Source organism: Anabas testudineus, chromosome 22 (genome assembly GCF_900324465.2).
Source record: "Anabas testudineus chromosome 22, fAnaTes1.2, whole genome shotgun sequence".
Lineage (NCBI taxonomy): Eukaryota > Metazoa > Chordata > Actinopteri > Anabantiformes > Anabantidae > Anabas > Anabas testudineus.
In genome coordinates, this window is record NC_046630.1 from 19,830,659 (window position 1) to 19,855,283 (window position 24,625).

Sequence of the window (24,625 nt, forward strand, 5' to 3'; positions counted from 1 at the left end):
TAAGCACGTGGCATTCAGAGAGAACTTTCATCATCCTTGGTAACTTCTAGTCCTCTGGTCACTTCGAGTTTTACCTCTGACAAACCTTTTTCAAACTGTTTCATTAATGATATATTGAAACCCCTTCACACAGTGTCATTCATTCTCTTCTTAATTACCACCAACAGTCACATTTTGCCTTTTTGTTGAAAACTTTAGGTATAACTTATATATTTTTGTTATATGTGTGTTTGATGTATATACAGTGTGTGTGTGTCTATGGTGTGGTGTGTGTCATAGGGACATACTGTAGGTGTTCATGTGTATATAGTCAGCTCTTCGTGATCCTTTTTATTCACTAGTTCAATGTCTTTGTATCTTTGTATCATCTACATTCCTACAATAAGCAGAGCTCACGTACGTCCCTGCTTGTGAGTTTACAGCTTGCATTCTCCAGCAAGGATGCTCTGGTAGATACAGTCAGTTAGAGGAATGTAGCTCTTCTGCTGGTAGTCCAGGACGTAGAGAGGGTCACAGATGGTCGAGGGGTTGAAGCCACTCTGCACCAGCTGGAACTTCTGCTGCTTGAAGGTGCTCGTCATTTCCATCACCTCCTGAGAGGAAAGCACAACGTCGCCACAGACCAGGTTAATATCAGTAATATAAAACAAGTATGTGGACTCTATAGGTGATTGACTTAAGTGTGCATGCTCTACTGCTGAGCACACACTGCAGTGCAGCTGAATCATTAGTTGATTATTGCGACTTCACACAGTGGAGTAGAAATATTCCTGTGTAAAGGTTTGGGAGCGGCTCACCCTCCTTTCCTGATGACTCAACAGAAGTTGACTGACAGGTTTTACTAAAACCTCCAGCTAATGACCAGCTGGGGTTCACTCTCTCTCTAACAGTCCTACAGGTATGAACATGTTTTCACCTCACCTCTCTCAAACTTTTCATCAAGACCAAGTCAACATACAGTAAAATCAAGTAGAACTGAGCCCACGTACCAGGTTTTAACACAAAATCATTGCTTTTCTGTTCCTCTCCAGCAGCCCCGTGTGTGGTAAAGCCTGCAGAGCTCACTACAGTGTCAGAGAGTAACAATGAGGATGACAGTGGGGCTTGCTGAGAATGAACCCACTTATTGCAGGCAGCATGCACCATGCACCATGCTGGGATGGATCGGGCTGGTTACCTGAACTTGTCTCACACAGCTTCAACTTTTCATTTTCTGGCAACAACTGGCAACGAGTGGGAAATGATTAGCATTTGTTTTAATGAGCTAGTCCTTTGGTTCTTTTAGATATGCTTAGATAGATTTGTTTATGTCTAGTTTCTTGTCATCTTAACTCGATTTTCCTTCGAGGATGAAACAGTGTTTCAGATTCAACGGAACGTTTAGAACCAGAGAGCAGTGATGCTGTACTAAACCCTCTTTATATTTAATACAACATTCATCAGAACAAAATAAAGACTCAGTGTGCCATCATTACCTGAATCCTTACGAACAGCGGCCGAGCGTACGCAGGCAGGTCCCTCGTCACATGCTCAAACAGTTTCTTCCCATCAAACGTGAGACCGGCTCTTATGATCATGGCAGCCATTCCTGCTCTGCCCTCGTGCCCTGTGGACAACATGGTTTGGGTACAGACCTCAGTTTCTGCAGTCTGTACTGTCTGCTGAACACGTTACAACACAGGTGATTTACACGCTGGGGGCATCTGGACATCCCACCATGGGGGAGGTGGGGCGGGTCAAGAACCCAGCAGCTCATCCAACACTGGGGGCGGTGAGTGTCTTAGTCTTGGTTTAAGAACTGTTAGACCCCTTACTCACCAGCTCCATGATTCACTGCAGATGTGCTCATTATCAAGAGCAGAATTAGAAACAGCAGTGACAGACGTTCTGCATGTGGCACATTATCAGAGGCTACACTGGAACATGTACACTGTAGGATTTCAAAGCCTGTGAAAGTTTCTTATTGGAGTTGGAGGAACAAAACAGATTTTAAACATACTGGGTATTTCCACTCCATACACGTTGACTTCTTGGATAAAATCCACCAGCCCGAGAATCTCTGTTACTTCTGTCGTTGCTACATTTTCCCCTTTCCACCTGAAATCAGAAAAAAAAACACTGACTTCAATAAAAGTGATTCACAGTGCAGGTTTACCTCATAACATTCAGAACACAAGTGCATAGTTTTGTTGAATCCTTTCTATTCCAGCTCATCTTGAATCACTTCTATCAGTTTGAAAAACATTTTGACACTCTACATAGTGATGACCAGGTGTGAGAAGGTAACCAGGAACTGGCCAGAGGTATGCACATCTTCATTCCAAGCATATGCACCTTCAGACCAAGACCTTCAGTCCCTCCCTTCATTTAATAATGTGGTCTGTAACTGTCACTGAGCCTCACTGAACAGAAGAATGTCTGTCCTTTCAATTAATCTTTAAACTACCCTCAATTAGAAACACAATTCATTTCCACTGTGTGTTGCACTGAACTGAATACACACAGCCTGGTGATGTAGCCCTGTGTGTTTTGTGGTCCTTTAACCCACCTAGTGGCCACAATGTGCATCATACTTTTGACTGAACTGATCGGAGATACAAGTGCAGTCTTTTAGGTTTCACAATCACCCCCCACAGTTATGTGCAATTATCACCTGCCTGTGCAAAGAGCAGAACACAGAGTGAGCTCTGTATATGTTTAGAGACTGCAGATGTAGTAACTAAGAAAATGGACTAAATGGATATCAATGAAACCAAGTTATGATTCTAAGAACCTACAGTAAATTCTCATGGGAGCCATATTATTTCTCCTCTGTGTTACACACTCCCTGCTTGGATGCTCACATCCTTCCATCCTACATATCCAGTTTGTGTTGCAGGCTTTCTACAACAAATGTGTGGCTGATCACATGGACAGAGGCTGTCCTGGTGTATGGTTTGTGTCTGCAGAAATGATCTGTCAAATGTCTCATCCAACTGTACCTGAAAGTGTCTCCCACTCTGTCTTTAAAGTAGATGAAGCCCTCATGATCCTCAGACATTAGATCGCCCGTGTTAAAGTAAGCGTCTCCTTTCACAAACACGTTTCTCATCAGCTTTTTCTCGGTCAGCTGCTTGCTTCCAGCATAGCCAAAGAAGGGGGTGGTGGCGCTCACCTTGGACAGTAAAAGCCCCGTCTCACCTGAGAAGAAAAACAGGTCAGAGGGTCTCAGACTTCAAATACTCAAATAGAAAAACAAATCCTATAAAAAATGGTAATTTGTGAAAGCAGTTAGGACTTAGACTTACCCCTCTTCACTCGCTGACAGAAGCCATGCTGGTCCTTGACTGGCTCGTCTTTCTCCATGTCATACTTTACCAGATCATACTTGAACAGGAGCTGCACAAAAAGTTACACAATATTCTTAATAATGAGGCAATAATGGAGCCTTTATTAAAGACTTGCATCACACTTGTGCTGTTTCCTGCTATCATAAGTCAACTAATGTGTGAGTAGGAGGCCCAGAATTAAACTACCAGCTACATGGTGACCAGAGAATGGCAGTGAATATACAGTTGTCGTGCAGGTCAGAGAGTGTATGGTATGTTGAAAAGTCCAGAGAGAGGCTACTAAAGAGTGACTAGCACTAAAATTCAGCTTAGTGCTCTTCTCCCCACAAATACAGTATAAACTAGAAATGTCACATCGTAGTTATTGTACATCCACTCTGGGGAAAAAGCTATTCCTCAGTTTGCTAGTGCGAGCTTTAAGGGCAGAGAAGCAAAAAGTCTGTGACCTGGGTGGGTGGGGTCTGTGGCAATGTTGCTGGTTTTCTTTTGAAGTCCACCAGCATACACATCTGGAAGTGGCCTTCCTACAATCCTCTGGGCTGTTTTCACAATCATGGACATGTTCTTCCTGTCTTGGGCCGTACAGCTGGCATTCCACAATCACATTGAGGAAGAGGATGCTTTTGATGTCTTTGATGTCTTCCTGAGGAGGAAGAGCCTGTGATGAGTCTTCTTCACCAGGTGAGAGGTGTTCAGAGCCCAGCTGAGGTCAGATGTAATGTGGATCCCCAGGAACTTGATGTTCTCCACATTCTCCCCTTCCTCCCCCATATGTGGACTATGTGTACTGTCCTCAGGACTGTCCTGTTGTCCACAGTGACCTCTTTTGTCTTTGTGGTGTTCCAGGGCAGATTGTTGTTTAAACACCACTGGATGAGGTAGTGGGTCTCATCATGGTCCGAGAGGTCCCCTTACAGTGGGGTTACCAGCGAACGTCACGATTTAATTGGAGGCGTGGATAGGGGTGCAGTCATGTGTAAAGAGAGGAGAGCAGGGCTCAGCACGCAGCTCTGCGGCGTGCCTATGTTCAGGACTAAGGTGAATGATGTGTATTCTTTTCGCTTGAGGCCAGTTTGTAAGAAATTCTCCAATCTGTGAACACAGTGGAGAGTGAAGTGTTGGGATGCTCTACATGAGAGAGGGATAAGTGGACTGCATCTTCTGTGGAACAGTGCCCCCTGTAGGCACACTGCGGGCTCTCTATGTCAGGTGATATCCTTGATGTGTTGTAGGATGAACCTCTTTAAGCACTTCATCATGATTAGAGTGAGTGTGACTGGGTGGTAGTTGTTGAAGCAGTGAACATCAGGCTTCTTGGGCACTGTAAAAATGTTGGAAGATTTACAGCAGGTAGCAACCACAGCCAGCTGCAGGGAAAGATTGAAGATGTCCAGACCACAGTTGGTCATAGTTGGTCTATACATGACCTCAGTGTCCGTCCTGAATCCTTGTGTGTGTCTGACATTGACGTTGATCCTCCATAGTGTGGATCTTAGCTGCTGGCACTGTAGGGTAAGACGCTCCTGCTCCAGCACATCTGGCTGGAGCGAGTGGACCCGTTTCTCGCCCCTATGGGTGTCGAAGTGTGTGGAGAAAAAGTTTAGGGTGTCAGGGAGAGGTGGATCATGGCTGCTTTGCTGAATGCCACACTTATGTTAATCCACTTTCACATGCTTCAGGGTTGATAGAAGTGCCCATCTATGCACAGTTACCTTGACCTTAACCTTTGACCAACAAACTCTAACCAGTTTTTGAGTCTAAATGGACCTTTTGTGTCAAATTTGAGGACATTTCCACAAGGTGTTCGTAAAATACTGCATTAACAAGAATGGACGGACATTGTGCGGGATGAAAATTCAAGGAGCGTGGCTTCGTGGCTAAATCATACAGGGTCTGGGGAGATGGCAGACGGGTTATCAGTGTACCACAGATGGTGATGAAGAGCTGGAAGTTAGAGAATTCAGCAGAATCAAGCAGACAAGAACTAGATGAATGCTACAATCTTTTAACTAAACTAGGACGGGTGTCCTTAAAATGATCCTGTTTGATAACTTTACTTAATTGTCTTTTATAAGAGCTTTTGGAGCCAGCAGGGAAGGCAGAGAGACTGATCTAAGAATAGCTGAGGTCAGAGATTAAGCTAAATACATGTAGTCACTCTTTGGTAACTCTGATTAACAGCAGCTCTCCAGCACCATCGAGACAACCACAGGAATGCCACTTCACTGCCCGTCCCCTCTGACAGGCTACAGCTCAGGTTGTAGTCTGCATACCCTGCACCTTGTTATACCCTGCACCTTGTTATACCCTGCACCTTGTTATACCCTGGACCTTGTTATACCCTGCACCTTGTTATACCCTGCACCTTGTTATACCCTGGACCTTGTTATACCCTGCACCTTGTTATACCCTGCACCTTGTTATACCCTGCACCTTGTTATACCCTGGACCTTGTTATACCCTGCACCCTGAACTGAGCGCACACACACATGCCCTGGACCTTGTTAAACCCGGCACCTTGTTATAACCTGCACCTTCTTATACCCTGGACTTTGTTATACCCTGGACCTTGTTATACCCTGGACCTGTTATACCTGGACCTTGTTATACCTTACCCTGGACCTTGTTATACCCTGGACCTTGTTATTCCCTGGACCTTGTTATTCCCTGGACCTTGTTATTCCCTGGACCTTGTTATTCCCTGGACCTTGTTATAACCTGCACCTTGTTATACCCTGGACCTTGTCCTGACTCTCTAGTGATTTCTGCTATGACTAAATTCTAAGTGGTTCAACATGCTCAATCATGGTCGCTCATCAAGCACAGAGGGAGGAGTGCGCTCATATGGGGCTAGATGAGTGCATAAGTTGCAGAGGAGATGATATGACAACAATGTGATGAATGAATCTCTGTGGTCGTTACAAAACAGCAGGATTGATGTGTTCGGCTCCAAACTGATAGGCCAGTGCACAGTACATTTACTCAAGTACTGTATTGCATGAGTAAAGTGCTGATTTCTACTTTACTTGTGGATTTCCATTTTCTGCTACTTCATACTTTTACTCCACTATATTTATTTGATACCTACAGTTACTAGTTACTTTTCAGAATCTGATTAAAATACTGTATAATCATAGGACTTTTTGGTCCCTATGTAAAATTAACAAGCTACCCAGCAACATTTGAAGTTATTCCAATTATAATTATTGGATCAAGACATATGATCATGAATACAATGTAAGGGGTTAAAATTATCCCATTTATTAGTAATTACAATCCAATATTCACAGTCATTCATGTAAAATGAGCGATTCTGTGTTCTGTATTTCTGTTTTTGGTACTACTGTCTAGTGTTTTATGACACTGACACTTTTTACTTGAGTAACATTTTCAGGACTTTACTTTTACTAATACTTTTAATGAAAATCAGACCCCCCCCCCCCCCAAACTCCCTCAAAGACTAACTTCACTCAATTTACCACTACATACTGCAAGAATTCATTTTTTCATATCAAATATGTCTTGTTCTCTTCTTATTAATAATAACCTCTTTATATATTTGCTATGTTTAGCCATATAACAATGTCTAAAACATATTAGTTTGAAAAGGAAGTGGTGTCTGTGTGTTAGTGTTGTGGAGGGAGGAACATGCAATCGAGGTGCATCCGAAAATGTGCTGTATCCTGGTTTTTGTGCAATGTGTAGTGTGTGTGACCAGAGACTCCCTTTGGTGTCATGGTTACAATGACTACAAATGACTACTTAGCACCTTGAGGTTACCAGGTACTCACCTTGTAGAAGTAGTTGGAGCGGCCCACACTTCCAGTCTTGCCAGTGTGGTTCATGAGACACAGGTTTCCCTCAGTGGAGCCGTACACCTCACACATTTTGATGTTTCCAAAGCGACTCTGGAAATCTCGCCAGACGTCCTGCCGCAGCCCGTTCCCAACCCCCATCCTCACCTTGTGAACTTTATCTAACTCTGTCTGATGGAGGGAGAAAGATGAAATGACTTCAGGTGACAACTTCTCATTGATGTGTAAATTCCTGCAGTTCATTAATATGTTTTTTTCATGTCCATTAACCCGACAAACTGGATCATGCAGGAATAGGCAGTTATGTAATGAGCTGTCAAACTGCAGCTGCACAAAAAAAAAAACGTGTCCCACAAAGAAATGCCACAAATGCAAATTGGTGTGAACACACCAAGAGTAAATCTGTTGCAACAAAAGCAGTCTTTTACCACCCCGCCACACACACACACACACACACACACACACACACACACACACACACACACACACACATACACACACACACACACACAGAGCCAAACACATTCCAATAGTTTCCACTGGACTAGGATAAGACTAAAGACTCAATTATATAATGCGCTGGATCCACAAATAATTTCTAACCAGGTCACTTGCATTAAAGGTTTCAATAGAACGTGAGTGAAGATTTAGTGAGTCTCATGTGAAGTCTGTTCACGAGACACAAGGAGCCCCACACCTGTTAGACAGGTTAAATGTGACTGATGCTGCTGATCGGACTGGTAAAGTCAGTTTCTCTCTCGAAATCATACCTCACAGACACATCCAATGTGTGGTAGCAGTTCTAACTGCTCTGGCTCGAACGTCTACTTCAAGAATGTCAATGAAATCACATGTTGTACTTATGGAGCACATGGAAATTCATCCATGTCTACAGCTCACTCCAGTTACAAGTTACATGTATTACATAACATTTTATGTGTCCACTAGCTGCAGTATCTCCAGAGTCTCCCACGTCTTCTGAGAAACTTTAGCTGAGATTTAATATGAGTTTTAATGTCATAAAGCTTTAACTGGTGGACACCCCAGCCAATATTTCCTTTCTACTACCTCAGCCACAGAAGCTTGTAAATCTTTCAAAGCAGCTTTGACTTCTTTGGCTTGGAAATTCTCTTGTTTCCATCCTCTAACTTTTCAACCTTTTAACAACATTTTCGAGGAGTTGCCTGGAGTGATTCCCCTCAGCCATGTGTCTACTGATCACACGCAAGTTTCCTGTTTTGTGTCAATCTTTTACAAGCACGTGCTCACCTTCAGACCTACAGAACCTATAGAAAGCATCTACACACCTACCTGCCTGGCATGGGTTCTACTGTATTTTGCCATATCTGCACATTCATCACTTTGCATAATGACAGTATACAGGCAGCAATTAGTCACCACGTTTGTGTGCTCACATTGATATTGTGGGAGTGGGTGCTTATTTGCCCTACGTGTCCTCATCTTTAATTTGCCAATGAGCGACGAAGGCAGCCGTCCACCCACGCAGCCGAATAACAGAGGGAGGACAGACAAAGAGGACTTTGAGTAGAGCCTCGGGGAGGGACGAGCTCTGCCCTGTGTCCACACCGGGGCACAAGTACTAAAACAAAGAGCCTGCTTATCTGTTGTCCACATTGTTACTTGAATGATTCACAGTGTAGAAGTGAATGTGAAGGACTCTCTCTGACTCTCTCTGACGCCCTAACTGACCACTTGATTTAGTGAAAATTTGGTGATTATCTGGATCTGTTTTCCAAATCTAAAGATTCAGGCTGCAATAGAGTAGAATCAACAATAACTCATCTCCAGTCACACAGAAAGAAATCATTCAAAAAATGAAGCTAGCAAGACAAAGGGCACAGAGGCACAAACCTAAAGTGAAAGTATTATAGAGGATCTGTTTTTGTGTGAGGCCGCCATGTTCTCCAGGGTAAAGACGAGAGGGAACAGCTTGTTTTAATTGTTGAAAAGTCTCACACTAATTCACACACATAATGTAAGATTGGTCTACTACAGGGTTTCAGGGTCTTTCAGGGTTTTCCTGCTGTATAATCCGGGTGCAGCCTAGTTCAAAACAAGTTTGATCCAGTAAAAATATCTGACTGTCTGGTAAAGCCTTTCAGCTGCTTCAGACGACAGAATGCCCTTTAATACAGCTTCCCAGGTAGGTAGGTCATTAACATTTGTCATAGTAGTTTTACATCCGATCAACCAGAAACAAACATTTCAAACACTGAGCATGATTTTATTTTGGTAAGAGGTTATTAACCTGCTGATTGCTGAACTCAGGATTACCTTAGGCTGGTTGCAGAGATATCTGCAGAGTTCACCAATATACTGGAAAATAGTCACATCATGCTTTCGACAGTCAGCCCAGAACATGGAGGCTGAGAACTTCTTCTTTAAGACGCAGGTTGCACCTGTAACAGACAGCAGCATCATTAAAAGGATTATTACAGAATAGATTCTTTATTTTAAATACCTAGCATATGTACTGCATACCATACATTATATAGATTAGTGGTTAATGTTCAATGTACTGCACATCTGAAACAGTCCACATCTCCACATATTGTTTAAATCTCTTACTGTTCAGACAAGATCGCCACACTCACAACACAAAGTCTGAACATATAAGTGTTCAGTTACCAGTGTTACCAGTGGATCCACACCAGGCAGGAAAAGCCTGTTGTCATATAGTGACTCTACGTGCAATGCAGTCACCTGCTTACTATAAACCTGTGTACACACACACAGGTCAGCAACGACAGAGACTTCTACTCTACAACCAAACTTTACTTTTCATGGTGTACTTTTTTTTCAGAAACAGTGATCAATCTTATTTTTATTTATTTCAGTTTCGCACAAGCTCACAAAGTAATTCAGAAAAATCTGCTTGTTGAAATTGGTTACTGTACTGTATGATCACAAGCTTGTATCCTAGTTACCGCATCTGGGTAGTATCAGGTTACGTTTACTCCTTTATATGCACTTAAGTCAATTTTTTTTCACCACAGGTGAAAAAGGGCATTTACTTTTTTCTAAGGGGCCATTAACCTTTTAGGACCTTAGCTGCTCTATCTGCATTTCTACCAAAAAGTCTGGTCAGTGGGTAATAGTTCCTGTAGGTGCAGTGACTGTTGGTACGGGACCTGCAGCACTGAAAGTCGCTATTTTTAAGAACAAGCTGCACATGCAAAATGGCTGCCGTGCTTTTGATATATCACTGGGTTAATCTGCTTAATCTGGCCCTGTTATAGACTTTTACCCCAAGGAAGGTTCCTGGACTTTAGTTCCTAGGAAAGAAAAGTACTGGAAATGTTCCAGTGCAAACAGGCCTGTAATACTTATTAGGGTCGTTTAACTGCATCACACTTTTAACTCTTGAGCAGAGAGATCAGCTCAGCAGTTCTCTGTCAGAAGTATCTGAGTGAGAAAAATCACATTGTGACCATTGTTTTTCCAGCTAGAATCTCATACATGTAGAACATGTAGAAAAATCAAGGACAATACACCAGGCAAAGAACCTGTAGCAGTTCTTTGGACTTCAACCCTTTCATACCCATTTCCTGATCTCCCTGGTCAGCAGGGACTCCCTCCACAAACAGAGGTGGAAACATTTGTCTATATACTTGTAGCACAAACAGTGAGAACACAAAGTGCCATACTGATACTCCAAACATAAAGTATCATGTGTAGCATTCTCTTTGGCCCACTGAACTAATCTATTGCAAATAACAAGGACGTGATGTCTGCCAGAGTTATCTGGTGCTAAAGGTTCACACACAGCTTTATGTTTTTTTGCGTGTTTTCCAGGCTCTACGAGGGCATTCTTTCTGTCTCCAACAATAAAAAACCGACACTGGCTGTAGCCTGAGTCTAGACTAGCCAGCTACAGTTCGGAGGGACAACATGTTCCTGCTTCTACGCTGGAAATCGCTACATAAGCAGTCACTCTGCAGAACGTGTAGATCCCCTGTAAAATGTCGGCAGCTCTGTAGCCAACTCTCCAAGCTTTTGGCCTTGGTTCCCACCCAGAGACCACTACGGGAAAGTCTCCTTTAGACAGCATCCCAGCTGACTGGAGTCTTGTGTTCTTCATTTAGCTTAATTAAATTCTGTATCTGTCACAAAGTTGCTTTTCTATGTCTCCGTAAGCAAAGCTGATGGTGTGGCCACTTAAGGTGGCTGAGTGTGCTCAGGGTTAAACTGATCCTGTTTCCAAGTATATTAAAGAACCAGAGACCTTCGCGAATTGACGCTAAGACATTTCCTCTTTGTCTAGAATAAGCTTAGTTCTAATGCCATGTTTCCCACTATGACAGTGCTGCTTAGTCAGCAATGTTCTCATAGAAAGTTGAGGCCCACAACAGGTCTAACAGGTGACAAATGACTGAGGCTTAATTAACTCAGCAGACTTCTGAATCCACCTGAATGTGTGCTTCAATAGATATATCTAGAAAAGAACATAAACTATAACTAGCGTAATCACTAATTTGGTTAAATGTGATTTCTACATTAGGAAAGGTTCGGAATCAATGATTTGTTCTTTATTTTACGTGTTACATCAGCTATTGGACAAATGTGTACAAAGTTGAGTACATTTTACTATCTAAACCTGTCAGGTCACTGGCCCCACTGTGTCTGGATGTTGTTCTCAGAGACGGACACTGAACTTTAGCAGCAGTTGGAACTAATACAGAAAATGAAAGAAGGGGGTCATCATCAGGATAGCTGCCTATATAAAACCACTTTATACACTGAGCATTACTTTAGAGTTTGTGCTGAATAACTAAGTCATCTAAACCCGAAGACGAGGCTGCACACAGAAGGTCTATCTGTGAAGGGGAAAACACAGCAACAATGAACAGTGTCCGGTTTCTGCTCTAAAGCCTCTAATTAAGCTGCTAGTCGAAGTGAAACAGCAGGTCCTTAAAGGGGTCACGGAGTTCAGCAGCTTCTCTGTGGACAGTGGACACTGTCATGGCACCTGCTTGCTGAGAGAGCTCTGCTCAATGATCTTCTGCTTGGATGATCTAGATATCTGTGCTGGTACCTTCTTTTTGCACTGAATTGAACCACCACCTAAATGAGTTCAGCCTCAGCCTTCATCATTCTGTGACTGTGATCACCATCTGAAATAATTGAAATGTTTTGTTTTCCCAATAGCAAAGAAGGAGTCGACATTCTGCATCTGCATAATTACACCCTGGCAGGTTTGGATGTTTTTATGAAAACATTTTTTACAATATTATTATAATTGCAAATATTGTGGCGTGATGGATCTCCGGAGTCATTCTGAGACAGGTGCTTTCCTGTAAATTAAAATTAATTACTATTCATGAATGATAACACCTAATTATAAAGCTCCATTTGCTGCTGCTGTGCTAACACACTTCCTTTTGCCACTAGGTGATCACTACATATTTAATTATGTTGTGGTCATGGACTAAACATCAACAATTCTAATGTTGTTTCAGCAAAGCCCCAGATAACATTCAATTACATGTGAGTGAGACAAATTAATAAATTACTTAGACTAAATCTTTTATTTGTAGGAGCATTTCTTTTACTGGATTAGTGGTGCGTATGAACTGAGAAGTTAGAATATCTGAGTTCCCAGTCAGAAATCTGTAGATGGTTGTAACACCCTCTGAAGTTGAGTAGGACTGACGCAAAGTTAAACTAACCTCACCAAGTGTGTGAAAGCTGGAGTGATATACTGTTATTTGCAGCTCTGTCCTGTTTAGGTCTCATTAATACATTAATACTCGCAGTAGCATCCACCCTCAGCTGTGTCTGTGGACATGATGTTTCTAGACACAAAATACACTATAATGTGTTGTTATAAACTGCCATTGCTAAAAATGGCTAACCTGGCTAGGATTGGTATTTTCATAGAGACTTGACTGGTGTAGTGGAATGTAATCAAATTCTGTGTGATGTCATCCACAGCTCCGACTTCCAAAGTAGATGGTAAAGTGAAATACACAGACATAGGGCTGCTGCAGGGCTCTGAGACTCAACGTTACTCTTTATTACACAGCCTTGGTGTGTAGAGAATCTTCCCTACATCATGTGTTCAACTGTTGACTAAATAGCCAGTGCTGTTTAATTCAAAGTGTGACATCTGAAGAGATGGATAGATAGATAGAGAGATTCTGAGGCCTACCCAGCTCTATGGTTCCTCCTATACCAATCAGGGAAGCAGCACTGTGGTAGAGCGGCAGGGGGATGTACACCACATCATCTTTGGTTCCCCCGAAAGCCCAAAAACCTGCTGACGCCTTCAGACTTTGGAGGTGAGTGATCACTGCAGCCTTAGGGAGCCCTGTAATAATACAGACATTAAAGTGCATTACATGACACTGCAGGAAATACATTTACACAGGGACAATGCGGCTGTGTGGTGCTTCCATGACTACACAACGCAAGCAAAGCTTCACATTGTAACTGTACTGATATTCTAATAAATGTGTGGCTGCTCCTGAGAAGAAGCCCTGAGAGGTTTCTGACTTCAGTAGTGATGTGCATGTGATTGTGACGGTAATGAGCAGTAGTATTAGCAGAAGTCAAAGCATTTCTGTTCTGACAGACAGATGACGTCCAGCAGGAACAAACTTTGAGTGTCTTTCTGCAAAGGCTGATGTCACGGGGAATTCAGTTTATGATGGATTAGAAATGCTATCTATTCACACTCTGACTAACACGTGTCTTGAATTAGTTTTCACATTCAAGCGCGACTCTGACCAGAACTGTAAAAACATCTGTAAAATCATCAGAACATAATAAAATAATAAAACAGTAATGACATTGATTTTACCAAATTCATTTTGTTTTGTGTTATTTTGCAGTCCCAGCTCTTCTTCTGTTTTCACTTTGTGAATGATAAATACAAACTACCTGCCACCTGCTAAAATAGAGAGGAATGTTGTAGTGCCACTTCCTGGTTCAGACAAAGACAAGGTAAGGTGATTAAAGTTACCGCTAGTTCATTGATGTCGGCTCGTTGTGTCAGTATGGGGCCACACAATGAAAAGTTAGAAACATTTTCTCACTCACATGCCAGACAACCAATTTTCACCCTAGTGACCCTCTTCATACAGGCCTGTGTTTCATGCAGTGTTTCTACACAGGCCTTTAGATACATTAGAGTATAGGCCACCCCTGTTTTAGAAACATTCAGAGCCCAAAACACAAAAGACGTTCTGCAAGTAAAATGCAGAAAAACTTGAATAAAATAGAAAAATACCCAAAAAGATTTAAAAGACTCAAAATGACCAATGAATAGTGCACATACTGTATAACCTGGCCTGTGTAGACAGCTGGACTAGAAAATATAAAAGTAGAAGCAGTTTTGGTTTCTAATAAGGTGAAAAATATTTCTAGAAATCAATTTAATTTCCAATTAAATTTGCAATACAAATGTGCAAAAACTGAAGCAGTCTTTTAGAAGTACGCAGATTTACTGAGTGGTGATTTGTCTGATAATTTTTTTGCTCAAAAACTCTCACAGTGCAATGTTGCCTTACATTTCTAACAACAGATTCCGTATGTTCTGTTAATATGAAGTGTCTTGACTTTATGTCACCCCTCAGTGAGCTGTAGAAAACCAACACACTCACCAGTTGTTCCAGAGGTGAAGATGTAGAGGGTGGGGGTTTTGAGGGAGGTGGCGGCACGTAATGCTGCAGGAACAGGCTGGTCAGAGGCCGCATCGATCTTATCCAACAGAGTGTGGACCTGTGTGTGCTCGCTGTGGCTCTTCATGGCCCACACCTGAATGTTGTCCTCCAGCAGGGTGGTTAGAATACCGTCCAGACAGTCCACTAACTCTGGGAGACAGAGACACACAAGTTTTTTATGAGACAGGTACTTGGCACTGTCATAAAGCTTTAATAGTGTTCTGTAAACCAATGTGATTTCTGTGTGATGTATATACTGTGACCAACAGGACAGCTTCCTGTGGGCACCACATCTACTCTGATCAGCCCCTGACTGTTCCAGCTATTCCATGAATCCTTCTCCTGTTTCTCTAGGGTTGGGGTGAGGACAGTGTCCCTGACCAACATCATGCTTGTTGAGGTTTAGCAATCATCTGCCGTCCTGTCACATGGCTGCGGCATGGTGAGTCCTATTAGCTGTGCAAACAGGATTCTTGCAGCGAAGCATAGGTGGTATGTAAATATGTTTCAAATCTATTAAACAGTAGTATATTAAACACATTAAACCACGTTACAGCAGGCTTGGATGTTGTCAGAGTCCACATCATTCAGGTCCCTCACTGAAGCTCCACACAATTCATAGCTGTCACATTGCAGTGACGTGGCTGCTGATTCACAGACTGGGGTTCTCTACTGTATATTGGTAGGGGTGTGATGAATAATCACATCTTCAGTGTTCCTATTTAGTACTGATACTAGTACTAATAAAACTGTGTGTAATGCTGCATGTAGCAATATTTGATCAATTGCTGACATTAGTATTGAAACAAGACATTGATTCATTAAGACAAAAGCTAAATCATAGATAAAATGATGATAATGATAATGATAAAAACATGGGAACTAATACCTACATGGAGTCATATTTAACATGACCACATAGTGGTTACTGTTTGACCATTTGAAAAGTCACAAATTTCCACATGTGTTATTATTTGTCAACCAACCATAATAAAGTACTTTATAAGCTGCTAGACATGACTGGTCCAAAACATTCATATAATATAATATTTGAAGTTGGATATGATTAAATCGGCTCTGAAACAAAACTTTAAAAAGCCTATTAAGCATGTTGACATATTTAATAATGTATAATAAAGCATCAACCTTCAAACAGCAGTGGCAGAGTCAGAGCATTTTCATAGAGGTGGCCAGAGACATTACCAGTACCCACACCACCCTCAATGTTTTAAAGCTTTAAATAATCTACATAATCATTCATTCATTTATTTTAAAATGATCTGTGAGTTTAGGTAAATCTTGTGAAGAGCTGCTGAAGCCGTGGCACCATGTATGTTAAGAAAGCCCCCCCAGGCCACCCCCTAGATCCAGCCGTGCTCCAGAGAATGAATCTCTGCTCTAACACTTTAAGAGATTTGTGCAGCAAAGTTGTTTCTGAGACACATGTGAACTAAAATTGAATTCACTTGTGTTTGGGATGCGGTGAGAGCTTTACCTGAACCAACGATGAGAGTTTTGGCTCCGCAGCAGTTGAAGCAGTGCAGCAGGGACTTGGACTTGATGTTGGTGTTGAGGAAAGCCACCGAGCAGCCGACCTTCGCCAAGCCGAACCAAACGCACAGGAAGTCGGGCTCGTTGCTCATGAGCACCGCGACGCAGTCTCCCTTCTTCAGCCGGACTCTGTGGAGGAAAACGTGAGCCAGCCTGTTGCTGCGCCGCTCCACGTCCCGGTAGGTGTGGGTCCTTCCCTCGTAGATGACGAACGGCTTGTCGGGGATGCGTTCCGCCTGCTGGACGAACCTGTCGAGCACCGTGAACACGCTGGAGGTTAGCTTACTCAGCTCCAGCTTCACCCCGTACACGATCACGTTCAGCAGAAACAAGACGTCGGTCCAGAAGTACGGGAAGCAGAGTTTCTGTAAAACACGAGCGGAGAAGAGACCCGCGACCACAGCGGAGAGCCACCCCACAGACAGAGTCATGTCCGCGGCTGAGACAGGGAGAGGACACGGCGGAGAGACGGCTGGAGACGCTGACGGGAGACGAGCGCGCCCTTTACTGCGCACACTACTACATGTCCAGGTGATAAACAGTGGCTGTGTGAGTGATGTAACTCCACACAGGGGACACCGCGGAGGACCGGAAGAAGAGCGACACCGCCTTCAAAATAAAACTGGTTGGTGTGTTATAAGTGAAGAAAAGCCACCAGAATAATTCATTTTAGGACATGAGAGCAGCTCCGAGTGTCGTCATTCGTCTTACAGCATTAGTGTTTGTTACACAACAATAACAATCGAGAACACAATAATACTCACGAACAGATTATGGAACACGTCAGAAATGGCAAGTGCTTAATTAATGGAGTAAACTCAACTAAATCAACTAACTAACTAACGAACTAAACTAACATTTATAGAAGGTGAAAGTTGTATGTCAGTCCTGTGAAAGGCTGGTGACCTGTCCAGGGCGTACCCCGCCTCCCGCCCAGTGACAGCTGGGCTGTGGGCCACTGTGAGTGTTTTATTTTGAAGACATACTTCCTGTTTGGTGATTTCTTGAGGCCACTTGACGGAGTGTCGCTGTACGTGAAGTCATGTGACAGTTGTTGTGAACATGTGTAGGAGGGCGTTCCTCCTCTGTGTAAAGGTCCGATAAACAGGCGCGTTTGCGAAATGAACCACTTCTCTCTAGAACCGACCACCGGGGATCATAAACTTATCCTCCTGTCCCCGGCTTGATCTGTCGTCGGGTCAGCTTCGGCAGTGGGAACCTCGGGGGGGTCGAGGCTGACTCCAGGTGCGTCAGGTATAGTTCACCTGCTGTAAGGTACCAAGGCATGAACAGGGGCGATGAAGAATCAATGACCAGAAAAAAACAGTGTCCTTAAGATGATTTATTTGCCGCCTCTGGACTTGGACTGTTTGTCTTCTTGGAGGGGAAAATGAATTCCTATGTTTATCAGGGTGTCCTACAGGATAATGTCAGGTCAGTAGAAGCTGGGTGATGCAGCAGGACAATGACCCTAAACATCAACGTAAATGTACAACAGAATGACCTCAGAGACTCAGAATCAAGCCCCGAACTAAACCAGTAGCTGTGGAATGACATGAGGAAAGCTGCTTACACCAGAGGTCCAAGAAGAATATGTCAGAGTGTTGTTACTTAATAAACATTGTGTAAACTTAATCTTGGGAACCACCAGACTGGAGGTCTAGACTCAGTAGATTTAGAACTAAAGTTAAAGATCGCCTTCCTAAAGGACGTCTCAGCAGCCACCTCCCGTGATGCTCTCTGGCTCGGTGACGAGCACAGGTAAAAGCATTTTTAATGTAATAAATGATTTTAAATATGGAGGGTTAATTAGTTATAAACATGTAGAAGTAGCACAGAGAAAGTAGGCGATAAAAGTACTGAAAAAAAACATTAGTCAAAGAGTATGAGAGACGTCCGCTGGCTGATAAGTGTGGACAGACTTTTCTGTCAGAGCAGTAGTTACATGTAACTAAACAGTGTCCCATGATCTACTGCAACGAAGGTGAGACACAGCAACAGCTCCTGATGGACCGTTACAGAGCTCAGGAGGTGTGGACGGTCCTGGAAGGTCTCAGTCTGGACTTTGATGTAAATTACAGCTCCATCATGTACGGACTACTAAGGGAGAACACCAAACAGGTGGAGATGTTCCAACTAATAATGTCCAGAGTCATGACACACTTATTGAAAAATGAGATGTGTGATGGTCATAAATCAAACTGTAATAGACAGTAACACAGTCTGCAGACATGAGTCCTCCGTGAAGTAAGAAGAAGAAGAAGTCTGGATGGTCTGTATTTCTTGCCACACTATCTGGGATCAGAGCAGCTGAACCTGCTTTATACTTCTGTGAGATTCCCCCTCTCTTTGTCAGCTATAGGCCTTCCTGTCTCCAGAGATGGATGCTGCTTCTGCTGCCTGGAGGAGGATGCTGACCTCCTCATCCAGGACTTCTGGTTGGGGAAAATGCCGAGAGGTTGCTGCTGAAACCTGTGCTGCATAACAGGCAGCACCATCTATCCACACCTTAACTGCCTTTGTTCTGGGTGTTAAATTCTAGTTTTAGTGTGCATGCTGAGTAATGTTGAGAGACCCATAAATTGATGAGACCAGAACTCACAAGATTCAAGACCAAGCTCTTTATTTTCTTTGTTTCTTGGTTGTTTGTTTTCCATGTGCCTTGTATATTTGTGCTTTATGCTCTGCAACAAGAAACATGTGACAAACATGAAGAAAGTAGATAACAACAGAACTAAAAAAAACACAAACAGGAATATTATGTGAGATTCTAGATTAAATTAAACCTACATGGACACATACAACACATGACCGAAGAGAAGGACTGAACAAAGAGAGGAAGCCAGTAGATATAACCTCTGTGAGGAGGTGATTCTTTCCAGGAAGGGATGTTTGATTCATCCCTAAGCTGCTCTGGGGTTTGCGCATTTGACTAAGTACTGGGGTGAAGTTCAGGAGTCCTAGGTGAAGTGGAGTTCTGTAAGCATCAGTCATCAATTTACATAAATTAGGGGGCCAAAACATTAGAACCACCTTTACAAAAAAATGACAAGCACTCCCACTTCTGGGGAAGCAGAAGCTCAGTTGGTAGAGCAGTTGTCTCTGAATCCCAGGGCCAGTGGTTTGATTCCTGGTTCCTTCTGGCTCCATGTTAAGGTGCCCTTGGACAAGATACCGAAACCCTGTGGTAGTGACAACATGAACTATCTGGCAGCTGTGGATACATTCTTTATTGTTAAATCTGTCTCTGATCACAGCCGCATCACTCAGCAACTTGACAAAAATGACCAAAATATTTCTGCTTAATTCAGCAGTTCTACAAATATCAGCATTTATCGAAACCTGTATTTTTTAAACGGAACCATTGAACCACTGTTTGTAATTGACATAGGACAAGTTCATAGACTAACAAGGCTTCAATCTTTTTTTTTTAAATTTTTTTCTGCAATTATTAATATCCTTTTTATAAATCAATTACAAAATTATCCAGGTTATTGTTATTCTATTATATATTCATCTATCTGACTACATAATACTCAATTTAAACGTGTTTACTACCGACAACAGACTGACACTGGGTAGGAAATAGGGAAATAAACGATCAATTAAAATAAATATTTGTGAGGAAACATGCGAGTGGTTCATTTATTATCTTATTAATCCTTATTATCATTATTAACTACTGTGTTCAGAGTTCAATTAATAAAATGTGTGCCACTGTATGAGGCGCTGCGTCACAACAGAGTGACAGCTGCAGCGTCCAATCACAACACATATCCCGTTGTTTCTGTTTCGGTCTGACACAGTTCTTTAAAAGATGGCCTACATATTTACATTGGAATCGTTCTGTGCTGTCTAAGCTAGCGGTGCTGTGAATTCCGAGCGTCGACTAGAAGTAAGTAACGTTATGTGAAACAAACAGAGCGCTGAGATGTGGCTTGTAATGAGCCTAACGTCACTGTAACTTCTCCACAGTGTTGACATCAAAACAGTGAGTGAACTGCTCCGACAGCATGACTTTAGCTAGCCTTAGCTAGCCTTAGCTAGCAAGTCGCTATGTTGTTGTAAGCTAATGCTATTACTTTATTTGTCTTTACTGTAGCTGTTTTCAGTGTTGACCTATAGCTCCTGTTGACGGTTATCTTGGGTTATAAGACATAAACAGTGTGTACTGTACTAACGTGTTAGCTAGCTAACCTAACCACATTTTGAACACAGACGGGTTCTTTGTGGAAAACCAACTGGTAAAGTTAGACGCTGACTGACTTCAGTGTGTGGGGGAAAACACTCCCCAGCCTGTTGACAGACCACTTTTACATTCCTCATATATTGGATTTTCAGCAACACAACCAGACTGGACTGCCGTTACATGAGTACACAGGGACACGTGTTTCCTGTTATGGTATAGCTTTTTAATATGTCTGATGCAAGTCATTTAGTTTTAGATACTGAAGCTGCATTGACAGGTGCCTGTACCTGTACAGTTCATCAGATGAACATGTAGCATCTTCTGGCTCATTGTTTTGATTTTATAGCCTTTCTACACTCTGACCTCCTCAGCAGCAAACAGCAGACAGACCCAGTGGATGTTTTGGTAGCTAAAGGGCCAGATGTTGTTCTCATGCTAAGCTTGAAGGAAAGTAGTTAGGAGACAGGATTTACCTAAAGACCACATAGTACCTTTTTTGTGGCGCTCATAACTGTTTCCAAGCACATAACTCTTTATTAGCAAGTCAGCTTTAATCATGTGTCTGATTTCTATTCTGTTATTTCTCTTTCTAAGTGATAGCAAAAAGAAATGGTTTAAAAGCAGGAAGTCAGAAAACAACTCTTTTTTAGACAAAACAGTAAAGATGAACTGCTTTAACTTTGATGTACTGTACTTAATGTAGTTGTTCACACAAAGTTTCAAATCAGTTTCTGGAATAACTCTTGGTTTGTTTCGAACGTATCTGACGAAATCACTGCTCATGTTTCTTGACCACTTTGAACTATTATACTAGCAGGTGAATCTATGATTTTGTATGTTCTATTAATATCAGTAAGGCTGCGCTGAATGACAGAAACATCTCTGTCTCTCTTTTTCCTGTAGATGGGAAATAGAGGCCACTGTTCTACTCTCCTCATCCATGATGGCCAGTCACAAAACATTGTTACCAGTAGTTTTACCAAACCAGTGTCTGTTGGCCCATATGAACGGTCATCCCGAGCTGGACTCTGAGCCCATTTGCAGGTTCTCTGCAGAACCACCTCTCCCAGGTAGCACCATGGAGGAGAGCAGCATGTCCACCAGCAAGCAGCCTCAGTATTACACACAGGTGTCAAGCAAGCTGGACAGTCCAGTGGTATCTCCAGTGTTGGACACATACACCAAACAGTGGTAAGTAGTGGATTTGGTCAGAATGTTAAAATGTTTTAGCTTTGTTGTTTTATTGACTAATGTTTGATCTTTGTTCCATATGAAGCCTAACCTGGACATGTGTTATTAAAAAAATGGCGATGTGTTAAATCCAGTGTCCTCCAGTGGAAATCTGTGCATCCATTTATCACTGGCCTACTCCTGTAGTTTTCTCTTGTCCTTCTCTTCAGTGCCGTGCCAGAGAACCACCCCATTTGTCGTATCTGTCATGACAGTGGCACCCAGGAGGAGCTCCTGTCCCCCTGTGAGTGTTCTGGGACTCTGGCCACCATTCACCGCAGCTGTCTGGAGCACTGGCTGTCTGCCTCAGGAACCAGCATCTGTGAGCTCTGCCACTACCAGTTCTCTGTACAGAGGAAGTCCAGGTCGCTGTTCGAGGTACAGGATAACACAGGAACCTCCACAATAAGAATACATTTCCGTTGTGCCATTACATTTAATCCAAAAGCTCAATGTGATATTTCTTTTTGGTGGTGGTATAGTGGATGCAGAACCCCGGTCTACGTCAGGAGAAGCGCACACTTTTTGGTGACATGGTGTGTTTCCTGCTCATCACCCCTCTGGCCACCATCTCTGGTTGGCTCTGCCTTCGTGGTGCCATAGATCACCTTCACTTGTCCAGCCGGCTTGAAGCTGTGGGACTTATTACGCTAACTGTTGCTCTCTTCACCATTTACCTCTTCTGGACTCTGGTTAGTGTGCTGAGGTGTGGGAACTGTACAGTGTTAATTACAAAGTTTACTTGCCTGTCCAAGCACAGGTTTCATTGGTAGAGGTTTATAGAGACAGTTTGATATTATCCAGTTCGATATGAGGAACTCTGCACAGCTATAACAGAAATAAAAACTGAGCTAATCCATGAGCAGAACAGTGGTTAGCACTCTCTTCTCACAGCAAGCGAGAAGTTTTCACAACACACAGGTGAAAGACTCAATAAGCAGAGCATTTGAAGAAGGTACGAGGTCATGACTAAGTACCTGTCCCTGAATAGTGTGATGAGTTCTTGTTATTGAGTGGCTGTATTCCAGATGCAGAACAGTGCAAGTGGAGTTCAAGCTACAAAAACACTTAATCCTACATTTCCCAGAGTGCAGCTATACAGACATCTCTTCATCAGAGCCTCATTGCATGTTGAACAGCCACAATCTTCTTTGGTTGTGTAAAGCTGCTTTGTGACAATGTCAATTGTAAAAAGCGCTCTACAAATAAAATTGAATTGAATTGAATTGAATCTTTTAAACTCTACACCTATAGTCTGTAGTGTATGCTTAATGTTATACAGCAATATTCTTTCTTTCTGTCTGTGTCATTCTTTGTCCTACATTGTCTATTCACCAGGTGTCTCTCAGGTATCACTGTCGACTGTATGAAGAGTGGCGACAGTCCAATCAGAAAGTGCTCCTCCTCCTCCCTAAGTCACGTGGTCAACTGTCAGCGCTGCGGCCCTTACAAGGCTTGCAACGAGGAAAGCAACTGTCCAAGGAGTCGATGGTCTGAGCCCAGCTCTGAGATTGGAGGCTCTCTTCATTTGCGTCTCTGTTTGCACTTTAAAGCGCTGCTCTGTTATGTTAGAGTTAGAGGCTGTGTGAATGGCCACAGATAAGATGGTCTAAGCAGCACTTTATTCTCAAACTGGCTGTGGAAAGACAACCTCACCAGGGCACAAACAGTCAGCTTGTGAAGCAGCCGTGTTGGACTGCAGTGTTCAGATAGGAGGTTAAACACTGTGACCATTTTTATACAATAACCAAGAGATCATGGCTGAGTTGAGTAAGATGAGTTCAAGGTTCAAGACTGTTTCTTTAATAATACCTGTTAGACAATATTAAATTGGTCTTGGTGTCAAATTCTCATCTGTGAGAATTGTGTGTCTCAGCTACAGTCAAGCACAGCCTTAATGTCCCCCCCGGTCCAGGTTTTGTACACACAGTGACAGTCACTGTGATTAAAGTTATTAATCAAACTGATTAAAGTGATTAAGTAACCGGTCCATGGACAGTTTGATTAACAGGGACACACTTAAACCAAAGGTTATTTTTCATGTGAAATTGTTTGTTCTGTTTCGTGTGTGTGAATTAATTAAAAAAATATGAATGTGTTGTATACAGTCTGGGTGGAGTTTCTTATTACATTTAATGTAATTATCCTATATAATTTCTATGCATTAGCATTTCACTTTTTCTACAATAAATATGTGTCATGCAGAGGAAAAAATATTCCTGAATTGAAAAGTAAAGGAACATAATCTCAAACTGTCAAAAATGTACACTATCCCTACATCTTTTGAAAACACAAAGATGCACGAGGATCAATTCAGTTTATTTATATAGCACCAAATCAAAACAAAAGTTACAGTCAGGGCAAAACTCAAATTTGTGCATGTGATTTGTTTTTATTTAAAGACAGTTATGCTTCATTTCAATCATGAGTGAATGCACAGAACATCATCTGAACTGAAAAACTCCTCCGGATGATGTCATCTGGAGATACTTTCATTAGACATTAAGGACAATATCTTAAAGCTACAAGACACAGCTTTTATGAGTCAAGCACATTTTACAATCAGAGTTAAAGCAATTGATCCAAACAAGGTTTTCTATGGATTCCTACATTGAGAGAGTGCTCAAAAGCAATTTGAGGATGTCAGTCACATGGGTTTCTACATCAACACACTACACAGCTTAGCCCCATACTTCCCAGCCATTGCTGTCATAATGACATACCATAACCTCATCCCCACCCCCACTCTATAAACTCAAGACAGTGTAGCAAAGTGTTGACAATATAAATAACAGCATGAATTCCTAATGGTATTAAAGGACAAGT

At 42.4% G+C, this 24,625-nt stretch overlaps 2 protein-coding genes across 4 annotated transcripts; one reads left to right on the plus strand and one right to left on the minus strand.

Moving 5' to 3' along the window:
- Window positions 1–370: 370 nt before the first annotated feature.
- On the minus strand, window positions 371–16,934 carry slc27a6 (solute carrier family 27 member 6). The gene is made up of 10 exons (XM_026339510.1): window positions 16,325–16,934; window positions 14,770–14,979; window positions 13,317–13,475; window positions 9,440–9,564; window positions 7,121–7,315; window positions 3,288–3,378; window positions 2,982–3,180; window positions 2,000–2,097; window positions 1,476–1,606; window positions 371–593 (listed from the first exon to the last, which is right to left on the minus strand). Exons 1-10 carry the CDS (start codon window positions 16,809–16,811, stop codon window positions 417–419), a joined length of 1,872 nt encoding a protein of 623 aa, XP_026195295.1. The 5' UTR covers window positions 16,812–16,934; the 3' UTR covers window positions 371–416.
- A 3,254-nt stretch (window positions 16,935–20,188) lies between these two features.
- On the plus strand, window positions 20,189–23,866 carry LOC113148053 (E3 ubiquitin-protein ligase MARCH3-like). Of its 3 annotated transcripts, none has more exons than XM_026339511.1 (5): window positions 20,189–20,275; window positions 21,473–21,760; window positions 21,970–22,177; window positions 22,282–22,491; window positions 23,138–23,866. In XM_026339511.1, the coding sequence occupies exons 2-5, from the start codon at window positions 21,510–21,512 to the stop codon at window positions 23,294–23,296; spliced, it is 828 nt and encodes a 275-aa protein (XP_026195296.1). In that variant the 5' UTR covers window positions 20,189–20,275; window positions 21,473–21,509; the 3' UTR covers window positions 23,297–23,866. The 3 variants fall into 3 exon arrangements, with proteins under 3 accessions (XP_026195296.1, XP_026195298.1, XP_026195297.1); XM_026339513.1 differs by having other exon boundaries at window positions 22,282–22,507; window positions 23,138–23,282; XM_026339512.1 differs by lacking the exon at window positions 20,189–20,275 and adding an exon at window positions 20,282–20,371.
- Window positions 23,867–24,625: the final 759 nt, after the last annotated feature.

What these genes read in the sequence shown, in the direction of transcription:
- slc27a6 (XM_026339510.1), bottom strand. Translation starts at nt 16,811, where the DNA reads ATGACTCTGTCTGTGGGGTGGCTCTCCGCTGTGGTCGCGGGTCTCTTC. An exon ending in AGGAGGAACCATAGAGCTGG is followed by an intron (nt 9,565 to 13,316) that starts GTAGGCCTCAGA and finishes TGTCTGTTACAG; the next exon opens with GTGCAACCTGCGTCTTAAAG. An exon ending in GTATGGAGTGGAAATACCCA is followed by an intron (nt 1,607 to 1,999) that starts GTATGTTTAAAA and finishes TGTTGTCCACAG; the next exon opens with GGCACGAGGGCAGAGCAGGA.
- LOC113148053 (XM_026339511.1), top strand. Translation starts at nt 21,510, where the DNA reads ATGATGGCCAGTCACAAAACATTGTTACCAGTAGTTTTACCAAACCAG. An exon ending in GACACATACACCAAACAGTG is followed by an intron (nt 21,761 to 21,969) that starts GTAAGTAGTGGA and finishes CCTTCTCTTCAG; the next exon opens with TGCCGTGCCAGAGAACCACC. An exon ending in TTTACCTCTTCTGGACTCTG is followed by an intron (nt 22,492 to 23,137) that starts GTTAGTGTGCTG and finishes TCTATTCACCAG; the next exon opens with GTGTCTCTCAGGTATCACTG.